We start from the raw sequence: 16,163 nt of genomic DNA, 5'->3' as shown, positions 1-16,163 counted from the left end.
TAACTATATTACACAAGCTTCAGATGGTTATGTACATCTGTTAGCAGATGACAGAACTTATTGATCACACATCACTTCAACGGTTACTAGCTGGCACCCTTCTTGCCAATGGGAAGCCATAACATCTTTGATAGATGGCGGAACATATACGTCTCCTCAGTTACCGAGCTGATATCCTACTGATCACCACTGGTACATTTACATTTACTAGAAGGTCGCGCAGAGGGCAGCCCACGATTAAATGTGTCCTGTCATCGGATAATGACTGTTTTTCTATTTTGCCAGTTTTATTGAGTATTTTATTCTTTATAAAATCAAAATATCTTTCATTGTTATCTCAAACACCAAACTCCTAATAATTATATATCTAATACATGTTCTCTGCACAATGTAATCAATTCCCATGGCCACCGGCTACCCGTGACGTTATGGCACGGACAATGGGTGGGGCTTCCGCTACTTCACTACCTGCAGGCAAACAGTATTCAGAAGTGCCTCCACAAACTTTCCTGGTGTAATAATTGGTTGTATTCATATCGGGTCTCCAGCCGGACCGCATCGCCATCTGGACACAATATTTCGGCGGTCCACCTGGCCACCATTTTGAGGTAAGTAGGCCATCACAGTGTCTCGCCGGAACTGAAATCAAATACGCCGTGGCGGCTCCTTCAAACACCGACCGTGGGTCCACCGCATGTGCGCGAACACAATTGCTCTCTAGTGACAGGCACAACAGTGCACCAGTGGTGAAAGCTCGTGGAAACAATATATCAATATCAAACGCTACTGACAATTTTTGAAGACTGAAATGAAGACAGTTGTTTCTTAGTATAAAACACTACTGACAATTTTTGAAGACTGAAATGAAGACAGTTGTTTCTTAGTATCAAACAGAACAGGGTTCCAACTCTTACTTAAAGGATACCCCTTATCTCCGTTTCTAACATGTCAGATAGCCAGATTTCACTGGTTTCTTTCACTAGAGAGTCCCAATACCGTGATGAACAAGCAACCACTCGTGTCTCATCGTACATTTTATGTAATTCAGTAAGACAATGTTCTGCCACTGCAGATTTTTTTGGCTGAAATACACACGTGTGGCGATGGTGCTCCATGCAACGATCCTGGACCGTACGAATCGTTTGTCCAATATAAACTTTCCCGCAATGGCAGAGAATCTTGTAGACCGTGGGCTTTTTCAAACACAAATCATCCTTCACTGAGCTCAGAAGGGCTCTGGTCTTAGCTGGCTAACAGAATACACTTTTAATATCAAATTTCTTTAAAATTTGCGGTGCACTGTTATGCCTGTCGCTAGAGGGCAGTTACGTTCACGCACATCTTATGGACTCAACGTCAGGGTATAAACGAGCCGCCATGGCGTGTTTGATTTCAGACTCGATACGAATACAGCCAATATTCAGATCGATATGAATACAACCAGTAATCAGAAGTGTTCCCTGCGCCAACGATTCCTGCCGAGGATATATTGTGCTGCGCCTTTTTACTACATTATTGTATATTAATGTCCATTTCAATTGTAACTAAAGCGGTATGTTTTATTCCTCTTCACGGAATGTAGATCTGATAACAATCTCTGTAGTAGATTGAAATCCGTCATCGAGATAAAAAGTAACAGCTCATACGAAACCGTGACTGTGTTTACTAAAGAAATTACAGTTGGAGTTCTCCTGTCACGGATGTTACAACATTTATGATGGTATCCTGAAGTGAATGCCTGATGTCTGAGAGATAGTGGTCATATTTGTGCGATTGTGTGGGTGTTTTCTACTTTAGAAGAAGGCCTTTTGGATGAATGCTCAAATCTATAGCAGTCTTCTTCTTGTGCCTGTCTGCAAGTCGACGTCTCCTCTATATGGCGAGTAGCAGTCTCCCACATATATGTTCTCAGCATAATTTCTGTCAGTATCTGTCCAGTCAGGCAGGCAGTTGTGACAACAACCTGCCACCTTGAGAAAAGACACTACACTGCTACAGTGAAGCACAGAGAGATCAACTGCGAAAGTCTTGCTTCCAATTCTGCTGGTGTATTTTGTGTCCCCACCTTTACTTTATGTTGTCTACACAATGCATTTTGGTACAGGCATATTACAGCAAATATTATGCTTTATACCACTTTTCAGTTATATAAAATTATCACAGACCTGATGACCGGTTTCAAAGTGAACTGAAACTGCTCATAATAACTAAAATAACTTTTGTCATCCATACGGTGGAAAACCTGTTATAACTTATTCTCAAATAGAATCACAGTATTAATACGACACATAAATGTCTGCTTTCTAGGGCTTTCTACTATCGTGTACTAATCGCCCGCCGCAGTCTTACAAGTCTAGTATGTCACATACCTCAGCAACTATGGCTCGGGCTTTGTCTTTCTTGGATGCAGCGGCAACAATACATTCGCAAGCTACTCTCTGCTGCAAGACGTCATCTGTATTTGCCATGACCAGAATCATCTGCAGAATGCCTTCCCGGCCCATAATTGTGTTTCCAATATCCAAAGGTCCAAGAAGCAAGCACGTCAGCGCTACTACGACACGAACCTGTCGACAAAGAAGACATCAGAGCTCCAAATATCTACTGTAGTTAAAAAATATATAGCATCAGCCACCTCTCTCTCTCTCTCTCTCTCTCTCTCTCTCTCTCACACACACACACACACACACACACACACACACACACACACACCTGGAGAGAGAGAGAGAGAGAGAGAGAGAGAGAGAGAGAGACACTGTATCAGTGAAAGGTTGGTATCTTGTTGGAAACAAAGATTGTGAGAAATTATAAATCTGGTTGTAGTAGAGCTATGTTGAGTATAACTTAAATTCAGCAACCAGCCACAAGTATTGTATAAAATTTGAATATACCTTTTATACCATACTTGCAGCTGATTGCTGCACTGATGTAATGCTGGTGAATCAAAACAGTACGACCACACGCTTAACAGCAGAGATTCTGCGTGGCATCCATTCGATACGTTCTCGACAGGTTTCCGGAGGTGTGTGGTACCAGATGTCTACGTGCAAATCATGCAGTCCCGTAAAGTACGGGTCGGCGATTTATGGGAGCGAAGACAGTGCCCTGCGGCATCCCCTCGTGGCAGCCCTTAATGTTCGAATACAGTATTAGTAGTCAGCTGCTCGACACTCACACCGATTAAATATCTGTGCATAAAGCTGCAAAGCAATATCGAATGGAACGAGCACATAAGGACTGTAGCAGAGGAAGCAAATGGTTGACTTTGGTTTATTGGGAGAGAATGTGCAAAGACCCGATATAGGACACCGGTGGAACCTGCTGTTGTATACTGTTCGAATGTTTGGGATCCGCACCGGGTCGGATTAAAGGAAGACGTCGAAGAAATTAAGAGGTGAGCTGCTAAATTTGTTACCTGTAGGTTCAAACAACATGCACGTTTTATGGAGATTATATGAAAACATTGTCTCTGTTCTTTCAGACACGTCCGGAAGAACAGACACCACGCAGAATTCACAGCTGTGATACACTGTATGTAAATTGTAGATGGAAGGGGGAGAAAGGAAAGGAAAGGAAAGGGAAGGAACTGTTGACATCAGCTGCATCAAGACGGTGTAGAATGTTTGAAAAATGTTTGTCAGACCGGGAGTCAAACCCAGAATCTTCAGCTTACTAGGAAGCTGCGTTAACCACTGTGCCACCTGGACACACTGTTTATCACAAATGCACGGACTATCTCGGCACACTTCCCAGCTGATCCACAGCCCCAACTAGCGCCACCTACCCACAGTCCTCACCGTGTCCTCCACGCTCGCCAGTTCGAGATTCCCACTGTAGGTCGAATGTGAATGTACATCCGTACTGAAGGTTGCAGATTAATTGCCCATTGGGGAAATCAATTATGTGAACCCGTAGTGTCCGTTCTGTTAGACACGTCCAAAAGAGTGCCGAGACAGTCCATACATTTGCGACAAACACTGTGTCTGGGTAGTGGAGTGGTTAATGCAACTGCCTCATAAGCAGAAGATCCCGGGTTCAGGTCCCAGTCTGGCACACATTTTCACTCGTCGCCACTGATTCCGCGTTATATCCCGATGCAGCTGTTACAATTAGTTCCTTCCTGTTCTGTTCCTTTATCACCCCTCCACCTTCAATTTATATATTACGGACACGCCTCGGGAACTCGAGTGGGAATTATTTGTGGAGAGGCGACATTCTTTTTGAGGAGCACTACTGAGAATGTTCAGAGAACCAGCATTGGAGGACTCCAGAGCAATTCTTCTGTTTCCAATGAACATTTTGCGTAAGGGTCACGAAGACGAGATTAGAGAGATTACGGTTTGTACAGAGGCATATAGGCAGTTGTTTTTACCTCGATCTATTTAGAAGTGGAACAAAAAAGGAAATGACTCGTATCGATATAAGGTACCCTCTGCCACACACTGTACGGTAGCTCGCAGAATATGTAGATGTAGATACAGATGTGTTCCGTCGGCCTCAGATCGTGCACACCCGGTGGCCGAGACGTCGACATAAGTTCACTATCGTGATCCTCAAATCACTGTAGCACCATTTTGGCCTCGTGACACAGACAGTAATTCTGCCGGAAGATGCCATCACCATCATCATCAGGGAAGACATCAAGGGAAGCAGGTGGTCCACAATAATGCTGACAGAGTCTGTGGCCATCACGGTGCTTTCGATTACTACCGCAAGTCCCATGGAAGCCCAGGTCAGTGTCACCCCGTGGCATAATACTGCCACCACCGGCCCGCATGTGTAGTTCACTGTATATTTCGAGCAGTCATTCACCTGCATAACAGCACATCTGTACACAGTCAATGACCCGGCATAATAAGGAACGTGATTCCCTTGACCGTACAAGAGACTTCCACCGATCCAAAATCCAATTTTGACAATCTCACATCCACTCCAATCGTAACTGGTGATGTCATCAGTTCGAGAAGGGAACTCCCCGAGAATTCCAGGTGTGAGGAGGAAGACGGTGTCGAGGAGCTCCCATTAAATTAACAGAAATTACTGGTGACCAGGGGTTGGTGGGAGAGGCAGCATACCACAATAACAACTTTTCTTTTCCCTCAGCTGAGCTATATACCAGCCGTAAGCAGCAGTTTAATTGCAGTTTTTAGATACGAATAATTTATGTGAAATAATGTTCACATAGTTAACACACCTTGAAATATCAGGTATTTTGACATTTGTAGTTTATAAAACTCAATAAAATTCAATTTCAATGTTAGGTTAAAAACACAGAATTCCCTGAGATTTTATGAAACTCCTAGAATTTCCAGAGATTTCCCTCAGTTTTCGAAGTAATATGACAAACTGAAGAAGCCTAACCAACTTAAGACTTGTTACGAAATGAAGTTAATCACTTTCGATTTACGATCCGATCGGGCCGAGCAGCAGCGTGAGCCCTGCAAATGTACTTCACTTTAATAGTGTCAGCTTTAACATTTGAAGAAAATAATGCACATGACCACAATTATAACTGAATAGTGCTGTGTAACTTCTTTAATGACACACTCATTCCTAATTTTTATGGAGTGTCAGTTCCCGGGGCTAATATCTTGAGTGTACTTTTTCCTTCTTAAAATATGAGGTTGTAATGGTTCTTTATTTACGTGACCATTACGTCACTCCAACCCCAGTTCTCAATACCAGTAATATCGTACTACTTTTCTGCGAAGTAACAGACATATTTTTGTGACAATATTCACATTTGGTTTTAATGCATAGGTATTCCAATGTATCGATATATTACAGTGTTATGGTTCTTGTGTGTATTCATTTCCGTGAGAGAGTCATAATCTTGGACTTACTTGTAACCATTTTGGCGCGAATCCGCACGGAGCAGTCTTTGTTTCACTTTGCAGAAGTTAAGTTGTTATTTCGCTTTGAAAAGAACAGTCAAGTCTTGTGTTTGGTTACAGTGGAAATTAAATATATGAAGATTGATACAAAACTGTTTTCTCGATGATGTGACAATTAAGAAGAAGTATATGTGAATTTACAAGAAGTTTAATAAAAATGTGGATCGTGAACACCAAGTCAAAAATTATTTCTACCATACTACTGTTCTGATCTGGGATTGTTTGATCATTAAGAATTTCCTGAAAAACGCATTTGTTAGGTTTTCAAATATTGTTAAAATACATATCTGTCAAAGTGGAATCACCCTAGAATCAACAAGATGGGCCATAACAACTTTGACGAAATCTACATGGAAATCCATTCAAGAAAAGTGCCAAAATTAATGACTTCACTATTTCCAATCTGACAATACCATCCACAGTCAATAACTTTGTTGTTGCCTGATAAAGCGAACATATGGTTCGTGAGCAACATTATTAATCTGATTTCTAACCTACTTTGCAAGTGGTGGTATTGTTAGAAGGTCTAATTGGTAACGCTTACTAGTCAGTGGGTAAATACCAGATTACATTTCCAGAGGACCGGGGATCGATCCTCGAGTGGTCCTAGGATTTTTCCCGCTCACTCTCCCCATCTTTCACTTCCGGAAATGATACGTGATGGTGAAAAATCACAAATCGCACCGCTGTAGGGGTCTGCATTTAACTGCTAAGTGGCTGCTTAAGTCTGTTCACAGATCAGAGGAATGTGAGGGCTTCCCACTTCTGACGGGACAGTATCGCACTCAAAGCAACCTTTTGACTGGGGAGCATTATAGGCAAGGCACAGCCACGAGGCACTGGCATGTGGGGAGAATTGTGGAAGTCACTCAGAATCCACGAACCAGCATTTGCTACAATCCCTGGTAACAACCTTTCTTCCTCACGTCTCTGTTATTTCAGGTAGAAAAAAAAAAAAAAAAAAAATCATTACAATATTTTAAAATCTAAATAGTGCTTTTGTGTGTGTGTGTGTGTGTGTGTGTGTCGATGAGCAAGTTCCACTGTGAATAAGTCAGATCTAAAAGTGACTTCAATTCGGTAGTGTGAACTTTTAACCACATTCATTTCACAATGTATTAAAAAGCACACTGTTAACTATCCAGTACACAAATATAATTACACTGGGTTCTGTTAAAGATGGCCTAGGTCTATATCAGGAATATCTAAAATCCCACGCAAGTGTGGAAATTGTTATACCATCCAGACGTGTCGCACTGTTGCAGACAGGTGCAACGAACACAGGCGTCACACCAGATTCAGGCAGCCAAAAAAATCTGTCACTGCCAAATGCCGTCTCGGACCGGGACACGACGTCGACTAGGAGAGACAGAGATCCTCTCACCTGTCTCCGTATATTGGGACTCTATCATTAGAGAATAAGTCAAAATACATATGACTAACAACTCATTTAATAGGGGCACGGGATTTCAACTCGGCAAAGTACGGGGACCGGGACTGGCGGCACTAAAGTGTCATCAGCTGCAGACAAATGAACGCGACAAGTACACGGAGATGCAGAATGTGATTTACGACAGTCGAGATGAGCACCGACAGATCACCGGCGTGCATACGCTGGGGTCTGTGGCTAGCAGCTGCATTTTCCTGCACCATGTAGGTGGACACTGTGTGTCATTTCTTTGGCAATGGCCTCCAGACAATGACACCTCCTACGATGGTGACACAGAACTAGCCCTCGGCACTGCCCTCGTCTAGTGAGCTGGCGCATCGTCGGCAAGCCACGACAGATATACGAGGTGTGAAGAGGTCGAGCAGCTGACTCGTGGAAATACTGTACAGTTTACACAGCACCATCTGACGTAACACCCACGAATTTCTCGAGCAGCTACTACGACACGAGAGTCTCGAACAGCACGATGTAATTATTGTCACCTTCGGCACATGTTTCTCAAATTTTCGCCTGTCCTGTATTTCACAATGAACTAGTGTGGCCGCTTTCTGAATCTCCCCATCCACGTTGCGGGCCAGCAGTGGCAACCGCACACCTGAGAGTGACCAGCAGGGTGCAGGGAGTCTGGTTTTATTTCTTGACACACACACACACACACACACACACACACACACAATGTTAACAAAATACACGTTTCACATACAGAGCACTAACCTAACACTACTGGATCCTTCTGCACAAGATGTGACAGCGAGAGCGAGAGCACCAGCAGCAGCACAGTACTGTTTGTATAAAGCGTTTATTTTGCATTTTGTTTACGACCTTCCACTAAGGAAGGGATTCTATTTGTGTTTATCTGCTCTGCATAGTAACTAACAGTTCTTGATAAAACTTTACGTAGTTTTCGTGTTAGATTTCTTAGTGTTTTCTTGATCGTTTAGAACAGAAAGCGCCCTAAAACCGTCTTTTGTTTGTTTCGCGGCCGTTAGCCACTAGTCACTTGAATCAGCAGTTGCCTTGTGACAGCGAGAGCACCAGCAGCAGCGAGTACTGTTTGTATAAAGCGTTTTTGTACTTATTTGCTGCGCTTAGCTTTTAAATAGTTTTTCTGGGAAAACCTAGCGTAGTTTTCGCGTCTCGTATTTCAGTGAGTGTTTCTTGATTATCAGAGTAGCTCATCAGAAGATTATCTTGGTAAATTGTCACCGTATAGGGTAGGGTAAACATAGTCATGTGTAGGGACTGTGGTTGTTGTGAGCGGACGCAAGGAGAATTGGCCACTCTTCGGGGGCAGGTGGAGGCTTTGTCTGTTAGGCTCATCGAGCTCGAGGCGCAGGCGTCGGCTCGTAGTGGCGTTGGGGCAACTGTGGTGAGACCTATGCCTACTTCGGTGGCCTTGGAATCACATGGAACCCCTGATGTCGCTGCGTCTTCCGGCAGTGAGCATCTTACCGGTCAGCCATCACTCCAGGGTGAATGGCGGACAGTGGTGGGCTCTCGCGTGCCTGGCCGAAAGGCGAAGGTGGGATCTGGCCGCGTGGCAGCTGCCTTACCCCTTTCCAACAGGTACGGGGTGCTTCCTAGTGGTGATGACATCGTTTCCGAGCCACCACAGGATGCCTCGCCTGTTGGGCCAGTGGCCGATTCTCCGGCAAGGTCCCGACAGTCACAGAGGGCGGGCCTATTAGTTATAGGGAGCTCCAACGTTAGGCGGGTTATGGAGCCCCTCAGGAAAATACCGGGTAGGTCGGGGAAGAATGCCAGTGTGCACTCGGTGTGCTTGCCGGGGGGTCTCGTCCGTAATGTGGAGGAGGCCCTTCCGGCAGCTATTGAACGCACTGGGTGTGATCGGCTGCAGATAGTAGCACATGTCGGAACGAATGACGCCTGCCGCTTGGGTTCTGAGGCCATCCTTGGTTCCTTCCGGCGGCTGGCTGATTTGGTGAAGACAACCAGCATCGCACGCGGAGTGCAAGCTGAGCTTAATATCTGCAGCATAGTGCCCAGAGTCGATCGCGGTCCTCTGGTTTGGAGCCGTGTGGAGGGTCTAAACCAGAGGCTCAGACGACTCTGCGACTATAATGGTTGCAAATTCATCGACCTCCGTTATTGGGTGGAGAACTGTAGGGCCCCCCTAGACAGGTCAGGCGTGCACTACACACCGGAAGCAGCTAATAGGGTAGCAGAGTACGTGTGGCGTGCACACGGGGGTTTTTTAGGTTAGAGGGACCCCCCCTTGGGCGAAACGATAAAATACCTGACGGCTTACCAGAGAGGACATTATCATCGTTGATAAAGAACGTCTGTCCTCAGAGACCAAAAACAGGAAAAGTTAACGTAATATTGGTAAACTGCAGGAGTATCCAGGGCAAGGTTCCTGAATTAGTATCTCTTATTGAAGGAAATAGTGCGCATATAGTATTAGGAACGGAAAGTTGGTTAAAACCGGAAGTGAACAGTAACGAAATCCTAGACACAGAATGGAATATATACCGCAAGGATAGGATAAACGCCAATGGTGGAGGAGTATTTATAGCAGTAAAGAATTCAATAATATCCAGTGAAGTTATTAGCGAATGCGAATGTGAAATAATCTGGGTTAAGCTAAGTATCAAAGGTGGGTCAGATATGATAGTCGGATGCTTCTATAGACCACCTGCATCAGCAACCGTAGTAGTTGAGCGCCTCAGAGAGAACCTGCAGAACGTCGTGAAGAAGTTTCGTGATCATACTATTGTAATAGGGGGAGACTTCAATCTACCAGGTATAGAATGGGATAGTCACACAATCAGAACTGGAGCCAGGGACAGAGACTCTTGTGACATTATCCTGACTGCCTTGTCCGAGAATTACTTCGAGCAGATAGTTAGAGAACCAACTCGTGAAGCTAACGTTTTAGACCTCATAGCAACAAATAGACCGGAACTTTTCGACTCCGTGAATGTAGAAGAGGGTATCAGTGATCATAAGTCAGTGGTTGCATCAATGACTACAAGTGTAATAAGAAATGCCAAGAAAGGAAGGAAAATATATTTGCTTAACAAGAGTGATAGGGCACAAATCGCAGAATATCTGAGTGACCACCATCAAACGTTCATTTCTGAGGAAGAGGATGTGGAACAAAAATGGAAAAAATTCAGAAACATCGTCCAGTACGCCTTAGATAAGTTCGTACCGACTAAGGTCCAAAGCGAGGGGAAAGATCCACCGTGGTATAACAATCATGTACGAAAGGTACTACGGAAACAAAGAAAGCTTCATCATAGGTTTAAGAGTAGTCGAATCATAGCTGATAAGGAAAAGCTGAACGAAGCGAAAAAGAGCGTAAAGAGAGCAATGAGAGAAGCATTCAACGAATTCGAACATAAAACATTGGCAAACAATCTAAACAAGAACCCTAAAAAGTTTTGGTCATATGTAAAATCGGTAAGCGGATCTAAATCCCCTATTCAGTCACTCGTTGACCACGATGGCACCGAAACAGAGGACGACCGAAGAAAGGCAGAAATACTGAATTCAGTGTTCCGAAACTGTTTCACTGCGGAAAATCGTAACACGGTCCCTGACTTCAGCCGTCGCACGGACGCCAAAATGGAAAATATTGAAATAAACGATATCGGAATTGAAAAACAACTGCTATCACTTAGTAGCGGAAAAGCATCCGGACCAGACGAGATACCCTTAAGATTCTACAGTGATTATGCTAAAGAACTTGCCCCCTTTCTATCAGCAATTTATCGTAGATCGCTGGAAGAACGTAAAGTACCTAGCGACTGGAAGAAAGCGCAGGTCGTTCCCATTTTCAAGAAGGGTCATAAATCAGATGCGAATAATTATAGGCCTATTTCGCTTACGTCAATCTGTTGTAGAATAATGGAACATGTTTTGTGTTCTCGTATTATGACGTTCTTAGATAATACAAATCTCCTTCATCATAACCAACATGGATTCCGCAAACAGAGATCATGTGAAACTCAGCTCGCCCTATTTGCCCAAGAAATTCACAGTGCCGTAGACACTGGCGAGCAGATTGATGCCGTATTCCTGGACTTCAGGAAGGCATTTGATACGGTTCCGCACTTACGTTTAATGAAAAAAATACGAGCTTACGGAATATCGGACCAGGTTTGTGATTGGATTCAGGATTTCCTAGAAGAAAGAACTCAACATGTCATTCTTAACGGTTCAAAATCTGCAGATGTAGAGGTAATTTCGGGAGTACCGCAAGGAAGCGTGATAGGACCTTTATTGTTTACAATATACATAAATGACTTAGTTGACAACATCGGTAGCTCCGTGAGGCTATTTGCAGATGACACGGTTGTCTACAAGAAAGTAGCAACATCAGAAGACTCGTACGTACTCCAGGAAGACCTGCAGAGGATTAATGCATGGTGCGACAGCTGGCAGCTTTCCCTAAACGTAGATAAATGTAATATAATGCGCATACATAGGGGCAGAAATCCATTCCAGTACGATTATGCCATAGGTGGTAAATCATTGGAAGCGGTAACGACCGTAAAATACTTAGGAGTTACTATCCGAAGCGATCTGAAGTGGAATGATCACATAAAACAAATAGTGGGAAAAGCAGGCGCCAGGTTGAGATTCATAGGAAGAATTCTAAGAAAATGTGACTCATCGACGAAAGAAGTAGCTTACAAAACGCTTGTTCGTCCGATTCTTGAGTATTGCTCATCAGTATGGGACCCTTACCAGGTTGGATTAATAGAAGAGATAGACATGATCCAGCGAAAAGCAGCGCGATTCGTCATGGGGACATTTAGTCAGCGCGAGAGCGTTACGGAGATGCTGAACAAGCTCCAGTGGCGGACACTTCAAGAAAGGCGTTACGCAATACGGAGAGGTTTATTATCGAAATTACGAGAGAGCACATTCCGGGAAGAGATGGGCAACATATTACTACCGCCCACATATATCTCGCGTAATGATCACAACGAAAAGATCCGAGAAATTAGAGCAAATACGGAGACTTACAAGCAGTCGTTCTTCCCACGCACAATTCGTGAATGGAACAGGGAAGGGGGGATCAGATAGTGGTACAATAAGTACCCTCCGCCACACACCGTAAGGTGGCTCGCGGAGTATAGATGTAGATGTAGATGTAGATTCAGTATCACATCTTGTTACAATCTCAGAGACCAACTTACATCAGATAAGCTTTGCATGACATTGCGTGAAGCCAGAGTTTTGAAAGCTGCAATTAATCGTTGCGATTGGGTCACCATAGTCATAAATGTAACAGCCTTCCACAGTGGAACAGTGGAACACAATAGTGGTGTGGAAGGTCGTAGGTTTGAATCTTGTTAAACCCAGCAAATTTTTCTTTTTATTTCTACATTTAATCGAAGACTGATTATTATTTTTATTCAATTAATTGATTTAAATGTATTCTTTTATTTCTAATACTTTGCCACATCATGTTCATCATCATACTGACTTTTTTTATTTGCTCTTATTTTTCTTCCTCTCACTCTTTTTCTGTTTGGAATCTGTCCGTGTCACCTATAATCTGCGACCAAGTGCCAACCGGGACTGCTCGTTATGTGATAACACAGCAGCTCGTGTAGCCAGTGTAACGATAGTTTCAAGTAACCGATGACAGTGAGAAATTACAGTTTGCTTTTACTGCTGAAGCTGAATGTTTTATGTTTTGAGTTTGCTCATAGACGTTAGTCACAAATGCCACGAACAAAGCAATCATGATATTAGTTCTGGTGCAGACTGTTGATTGCCGTTTAATTTTAGGGGTATCAAACTTGTTGTCTGCTACAGTTCAGTCATTGGTAGACAGAGCATCTCCCTTTTCTATCAAACCCCATGGTGGCCACTTCTGACATTGCTCCATGTCACACATTAACAACAGTAATTTTAATCTAAATATAGTATTATCGGCTGCCATAAAAAATTTTCTTTTGGGTTGTCAAAAACTGATTGCAGACGCTGCTGAGATATCTGCTAGACGTAGCTCTTTAAGCTGCTGTCTGTGGAGCCGGGTTGCACAATGAAGCAGAACAAAAAAATGTGGGTGACACGAGCTTCCCACAGAACTAACTTTTTGTGGCATGGAACCAAACTTTCATACTAACTACTGCTTCTTAGTATACAGGGTGAGTCAGGAGAAAGGTACATTAGTTGAGGGGTGATTCTGAGCAAAAACCTTCATACGGACACATGCCCAATTTCAAATGGTTTCCAAAATAGAACACATTTATTGTACACTGTTATTTATTTACTGTATTACTAAAAGATTGTCATTGTTTACAACGCACCACAGCAATGCAGATGAAACTGAGACAAACAATTTGAGACAGGACACTTGTGGTCTATTAAGTCAGGAAACTAATTCAAAGTGGCCTACAAAAACGACCTAAGCTACAGCGCATACACGTCGCATGAGATTTCCAATATTCTTGGACTCTCTTCATGCAAATTATTAGTTCTAGACAAAACGTGAATAGAATTTTTTTGTAGGAAATTTAAAGTAGTTTCATATTGCACTGCTACACGTTTTTGCTGGAGGGTACAGTTTTCAAATCAATCAAGAAAAATGTGCAAAAGTTATATTAATGTGTCATATTTCACAAACCATTCAGAATACGGCATATGTCCATATGAAGTTTTTTGTGCAGAATTACTGACTATCACCCCTTGAGGCATATAACTTTCCTCCTGACTCACAATGTACTTATTTCTTAAGGGAAATTGTTATGAATAATACATCCAGTCTCTTAGTTCACAGTGTCAATACTAGAAATAAGAATAATCTTCACAAAAATGTAGTCACCTACATAATTACATAGGTAGCCATGGCTATTGTAATGAAGATAAAATTCTTCTGGGGGTTTTATTTCATTACTGCATAAAATAACTTAATTATAAACTTGAAACCCACATTTCAACCATATTACAATGGGCTTCCTCAGGGCAAGCCCATGAATAGTTTCTTTCCTAGCCTCTCCCTTCCGTCATGACTAGTTACTATATCCTAGGGTCAATAAAGTTTCAAAAATGTGATGTTTTGACACCAATTGTCTACAGTAAATAGGATCACATTTCCTCCCACCAAAACCAGCCTCACTCTGACGAAGGCCATTGTAATATGGCCGAAACACTGGTTTTATATTTATAATTAAACTATTTTATTCAGTGATGGAGTACAACATCCAGAAGAATTTAATATTCTTTTAGTCAGCTACTTTGATCCAGAAAGGTGTCCACGATTGAGAAATACCTTTTCAATAGCTTGCCAGAAGCCACAAAAAGTTTAACCTTTAACAATGTGGAATTTAAGAGGAACCTAAAGGATTTATTGGTAGCCAACTCCTACTGCACCACTGGACAGACTGATGTATACATCATTAACATATTTTATAACTTCTACACATCTTCATGCAGTAATGTCATTAATCTACATAAGGGTTCCAAAATGATTTTCTGTTCGACAGTGAGTGGCTACAATAGTTTAAAAATTGTCTTACTTGATGCAGTGGGGTGTGCATTTACATGTTTTGTGACAAGTTTGTTATTACCTCTTAAATGAAAGATGTTTAAAAATTTTTTGAGTTATTCCATGTCCATGAAGACCAGTCCAAATAGGATCTGTGGAAGGGAAGTTAACACAGCTTTTTTTTCTTGTTTGAATGTGTATTATGTATTACTGTTTTATGACTGTTCTACATCCTCGAGGATTTCCTCACTATGAATCTGTGGAACAAAAGTACAATTAATCTAATCTAAACATGCTTAAATATTCTTTTTTCTCTTCTATATTAGCAGATTTAACTGTAATATTTCCTGTACTCACCTTTGATTCTGTGTCTGGGGTTAGTAGTTTGTCCTTTATATAGTCATCAACATTATTCAAAAATCGTTCCTTGGCCTGGTCGTAGTACATATTCTCATAGATTCTGCAAATATAATGATGATAGCAATTAACACAACAATAATAATATTGAATAACACAATGAAAAACAACAAAAAGAAAGATGAAGATAAGAATAGCAAAACAATAAAATATTGTGACAAAGGCATGAAATAACATAAAATACAAACATAGCACAACATTTCCATTCTCAGTATAATTGCACAGTTTGTCAAATTTTATACATTGAAATTCAACATGTAAACTATTATGGTGGTTTAAATGAGTCATAAGCAAATCTTCATCTAGACTGGTGAATAACTATAAAGTGTGTGGCAGAGAGTACTGTATAGGGGCATGTCACATTTACATTATTCTCATTGTCTCACTTTATTTGTAGAGTAATATTTTTTTTTACAATATTGTTGTTTAAACAATGTTTTTTGGCCTAAAAAGTAGGTCCTTGTTCTTTATTTCATATTGGTAGATTCAGCAGTGAATCACTAATGCCAACATGGCATCCAATTGAGAAAATGGGCTCACTTCTCATCAGGAAAAGTGGCAGATGTGTTAACCCCAATAAGAAATAGTTATTTCCGCATATCACACATAAGACTAACGATCCCATTGACTTGTAAACCCTTTTACAGGCAAAACTACATTTTGAATTAATTAATTTACTTAATTAAAAAAACTCATTGAATATGGTCTGCTGTAGCTACTTGGTACTTTTTCAGACATTAGGGCATCAAAATATCTAGAAAATATGTACAGAAATCAGAACAATAAACATGTGATACTACTGTAATGGTAGGAGCCGCATTACTCCCCTAGGTAGGGAAAAATTGCCAGTATGTATGCCTTTAGAAAAAGTATGTAGTTCCTATATATTGTTTTCTTTTTCTCTTAAAATTACTGGTGTGATGAACAGATT

The 16,163-nt window shown here is 41.9% G+C and overlaps 1 protein-coding gene across 1 annotated transcript in view; it reads right to left on the bottom strand.

The window, feature by feature from the left end:
• Window positions 1-16,163, bottom strand: part of LOC126109862 (protein unc-45 homolog B) — a 128,430-nt gene that overhangs the window by 52,555 nt on the left and 59,712 nt on the right. Inside the window, exons 7-8 of the mRNA XM_049914928.1 lie at window positions 15,173-15,275; window positions 2,370-2,567 (exon numbers count right to left, since the gene is read on the bottom strand). Of these exons, the coding sequence (XP_049770885.1) occupies window positions 2,370-2,567; window positions 15,173-15,275 (301 nt within the window). The remainder of the gene's footprint in view (window positions 1-2,369; window positions 2,568-15,172; window positions 15,276-16,163) is intronic.

This window comes from Schistocerca cancellata, chromosome 12 (genome assembly GCF_023864275.1).
Source record: "Schistocerca cancellata isolate TAMUIC-IGC-003103 chromosome 12, iqSchCanc2.1, whole genome shotgun sequence".
Classification (NCBI taxonomy): domain Eukaryota; kingdom Metazoa; phylum Arthropoda; class Insecta; order Orthoptera; family Acrididae; genus Schistocerca; species Schistocerca cancellata.
The sequence above is the reverse complement of the archived record's forward strand: the minus strand, read 5'-3'. Positions and strand labels throughout refer to the sequence as shown.